The sequence below is a fragment of the Colobus angolensis genome, unplaced genomic scaffold, assembly GCF_000951035.1.
Source record: "Colobus angolensis palliatus isolate OR3802 unplaced genomic scaffold, Cang.pa_1.0 Scaffold22, whole genome shotgun sequence".
Lineage (NCBI taxonomy): Eukaryota > Metazoa > Chordata > Mammalia > Primates > Cercopithecidae > Colobus > Colobus angolensis.
Genome location: NW_012115377.1, coordinates 3,990,425 through 3,994,646, shown reverse-complemented (window position 1 = coordinate 3,994,646; position 4,222 = coordinate 3,990,425). Strand labels below are relative to the sequence as shown.

Below are 4,222 nucleotides of genomic sequence, written 5' to 3'. Positions count from 1 at the left end.
GAGAGAGAGAGAGAGAGAGAGAGAGAGAGAGAGAGAGAGAGAGAGAGACGGGGCAGGTGTGTGTTTCTGGGCATCCGCTACCTTTCTCTCTCTTTCACTCTCAGTCCTTCACATTCGATCTCCTCCCTTAGAAGAATCAAAGGGATTTTGTTAGTAAACAAAAACGCTCACAGGAATGGCTACCCTTCCTCCATTCATGCCACAAGCACTAATTATACATCTGCAGTGGGCGGGCCTTGTTCCGGTGCTGAGCACAAAACAGACAGAAATCCCTGCCTGGTGAGCTTCCCTTCTACTATTACTCCTACCGAGGAGATGACAAAAGATAAAAATGAACATGTGAGAAACAGAACAATGCCACATAGAGTAAAACAGGCCAAGAGCAGGTTTTAGAGAAAAATCAGGCAAGGATGTGGGTGGGGAATCCGGGCATGCTAAGGTTGGGGTTCTCATTTAAAGTGGAGTCGTGGCGGTGGGGGGCAGGGGTCTCTGAGTGGGTGGCATCGGCAAGAAGCCTTAAGGGAGATGAAATGAACCATTCTGCGCTAGGTGAGAATACGTCTCCTCCCAGCCTCTCTCGAACACTTCTTCCTCTTCTGTTTTTCCACGGTTCATCCCCAGAGACTAATACCACTGCAGGCTTGTTCCTTCCATTTTGTAATGGAAAGGACCTTTGTTTCTCTCTCTTCTCCTTGGGTCTCTGACCCCTGATCTCATCTCTCTCTCTCTCTCTCTCTCTCTCTCTCTCCTATATTTTTCCTGTAATTTGGTCTTGAGGCCCCTTTCTGGAGAGTGACTGTAAACTCTAGCCCCGCATCGACGGGGCACCGGGCGTGACCGTGCATGTTGACAGTGTCTTTCACATGACAGTTCTTTCTTCTGGTGGATGATGTCATGCCTAAGTGTCTGACAGGGGGACCAGGTGTCACTCTTCCAGGAAATTTGCAAAGCCTGGTAAACAATACAGGAGATTTGCAAAGCCTGGTAAACAACCTTGATGGCTCCTGTTTGACCTGTGTTCAGTTCCTTCCTAACAAGACAGCCAGTGTCCAGAAGAGCCTCGAGTGAAAAGGAGAGTGAGGCTCAGGTGTGTCAGTCAGATAGTACACGGAGACTGGAGACGCTGCGAGAAACGCATGAAATACGGCCGAGCACCGTGGCTCACAGCTGTGATCCCAGCGCTTTGGGAGGCTGAGGCGGGAGGATCGCTTGAGCGCAGGAGTTCCAGACCAGCTTGCAAAACATAGCAAGACCACCATCTCTAGAACAAAATTTTGAAAATTAGCTGGTCATGGTGACGCACGCCACTTCCCAGTGACTCGGGAGGCTGAGGTGGGAGATAGCTTGAGCCCCAGAGGCTGAGGCCACACAGTGAGCCATGATTGCACCACTGCACTCCAGCCTGGGTGACAGGGTCAGACACCATCTCTCAAGAAAATAAAGATCCTAGAGAGAAGAGGGCCAACGGGAAGGTGTCGGAGCTCTCTGAGACACTCAACCAGCAGCTGGAGAACAAGAAAAAGAAAGGGACCTGGGAGCCAAAGCTTTTATTGGGGTTCAGGGTGTTACCAGAGCAGGCTTCCCTTGGGGAATTCTCTGGAGCTGTCTCTCCTGCGCTCTCTCGCGCGTCCTCTCTCGCGCTCTCTCGCGTTCTCTCGTGCGCACGCTCCCTCTCACTCTCGCTCAGGCACTCTCGCTCACTCTCTCACTCACTCTCTCGAGCTCTGTAGGTCTCGTCCTCTCTCTCTCACACACACTCTCTCTCTTGCTCTCTGTCTCTCATGCTCTCGCACTCTCTCCTCTCCTTCTCTCGCTCTCTTGTGCTCTCTCTCGCTGCCTCGTGCATGATCCCTCGAGCTCTCTCATCCTCTCTCTCACACACACTCTCTTGCTCTCTCGTGTTCTCTCGCACTCTCTCGTGTTCTCTCTCATGCACTCTCTTGTGCTCTCTCACTCTCATGCACTCTCTCGAGCTCTGTCTTGCTCTCTCATGCTCTCTTACTCTCTCTTACTCTTACTGTCTCTTACTCTCTCTTACTCTCTTACTGTCTCTTACTCTCTCTTACTCTCTCTCTTACTCTCTCTCTTACTCTCTCTCTTACTCTCTCTTACTGTCTCTTACTCTTACTCTCTCTTACTGTCTCTTACTCTCTCTCTTACTCTCTCTTACTGTCTCTTACTCTCTCTTGCTCTCTCGTGCTCTCTGTCACTCTCATGCGCCCTCTCTCTCATGCACTCTCTCGAGCTCTCTCTTGCTGTCTCTCTCATGCCCTCTTGTGCTCTCTTACTCTCTCTGGCTCTCTCATGCTGTCTCTCTCATGCTCTCTCACTCTCTCAAGCTCTCTCGTGCTCTCTCTCACTCTCATGCCCTCTCTCATGCTCTCTCTCTCATGCACTCTTGTGCTCTCTTGCTCTCATGCACTCTCCGAGCTCTATCTTGCTCTCTCATGCTCTCTTACTCTCTCTTACTCTCTATTACTCTTTTTTTTTTTTGAGACGGAGTCTTGCTCTGTCGCCCAGGCAGGAGTGCATTGGCCTGATCTCAGCTCACTGCAAGCTCCGCCTCCCGGGTTTACGCCATTCTCCTGCCTCAGCCTCCCGAGTAGCTGGGACTACAGGCGCCCGCCACCTCGCCCGGCTAATTTTTTGTATTTTTTTTAGTAGAGACGGGGTTTCACCGTGTTAGCCAGGATGGTCTCGATCTCCTGACCTCGTGATCCGCCCGTCTCCGCCTCCCAAAGTGCTGGGATTACAGGCTTGAGCCACCGCGCCCAGCCTCTATTACTCTTTCTTGCTCTCTCAAGCTCTCTCTTGCTCTCTCTCTCTCTCTCTCATGCTGTCTTACTCTCTGGCTCTCTCGCACTCTCTTGCATACTGTCTTGTGCACTCTCTCTCAAGCTCTCTCGTCCTCTCTCTCACACACACTCTCATGCTCTCTCGTGCTCTCTTACTCTCTCTCGCTCTCTCATGCATTCTCTCTCTATATATCACACCCTCCCCATCTGTCTCTACCCTTGTCTGTTTCTGTTTTTTTTTTCTCTCTCTCTCTTTCCTGGTATCTCTTGGTCCCTCTCTCTACACCTCTCCCCTTACCCCTCTCTCCTTCCCTTTAGATCTCTAACCTTCTACTCCCCTCCTTTTTTTTTGGGGGGGGGACAGGGTTTCTGTCACCCATACTGGAGTGCAGTGGTGTGATCATAGCTCACTGCAGTCTCATCCTCCCAGGTTCAAGCGATCCTCCAGCCTCAGCCTCCTCCCAAGAGTAGCCAAGACCAGAAGCATACACCACCACACTTGGCTAACTTTTTATTTTTTGTAGAGATGGGGGTCTCGCCATGTTGTCCAGGCTGGTCTTGAACTCCTGACCTCAGGTGATCCACCCACCTTGGCCTCCTAAACTGCTGGGATTTCAGGCGTGAGCCACCATGTCCAACCTGTCTCTTGATCTCTAACTCTCGATCTCTATATCTGACTTTCTCTATGACCCCCCGTGCCTCAGTTTCCCTAAAACTTCATCCTCTCATCCCTCTAACCCTGTGCCCCAGGACCTCAGCAGGACCCCAGGCTATACTGGCAGGGGGGCCCAGCGCTGGGCCGCTCCTTCCTGCATGGACCAGAGCTGGACAAGGGGCAGCTACGTATCCATCGTGACGGCATCTACATGGTCCACATCCAGGTGACGCTGGCCATCTGCTCCTCCACGTCAACCTCCAGACACCACCACCCCACCACCCTGGCCGTGGGAATCTGCTCTCCCGCCTCCCGTAGCATCAGTCTGCTGCGTCTCAGCTTCCACCAAGGTTGTACCATTGCCTCCCAGCGCCTGACGCCCCTGGCCCGAGGAGACACACTCTGCACCAACCTTACTGGGACACTTTTGCCTTCCCGAAACACTGATGAGACTTTCTTTGGAGTGCAGTGGGTGCGCCCCTGACCACTGCTTCTGATTAGGGTTTTTTAAATTTTATTTAAGTTCGAGAGAAAATGTTTACACACAGGGGTCACCCCGGGTGGGAGTCGGGGTGGGGTGGCGGGTAGGACAAGGGAGGGCATCGAGTTTTTTCTGTCTTTTCATTTTCCTATTAAAAAATGCAAAAATCAGCTGGGCATGGTGGCATGCATCTGTAATCTCAGCTACTCGGCTGACTGAGGCAGGAGAATCGTTTGAACCCTGGAGGTGGAGGTTGCAGTGAGCCAAGATTGCACCACTGCACTCCAGCCT

The 4,222-nt window shown here is 52.0% G+C and overlaps 1 protein-coding gene across 1 annotated transcript in view; it reads left to right on the top strand.

Moving 5' to 3' along the window:
- Positions 1-4,101, top strand: part of CD70 (CD70 molecule) — a 5,986-nt gene extending 1,885 nt beyond the window's left edge. Inside the window, exon 3 of the mRNA XM_011943628.1 lies at positions 3,546-4,101. Coding sequence (XP_011799018.1) covers positions 3,546-3,934 — 389 coding nt within the window. The 3' untranslated portion in view covers positions 3,935-4,101. The remainder of the gene's footprint in view (positions 1-3,545) is intronic.
- The last annotated feature ends 121 nt before the right edge of the window (positions 4,102-4,222 follow it).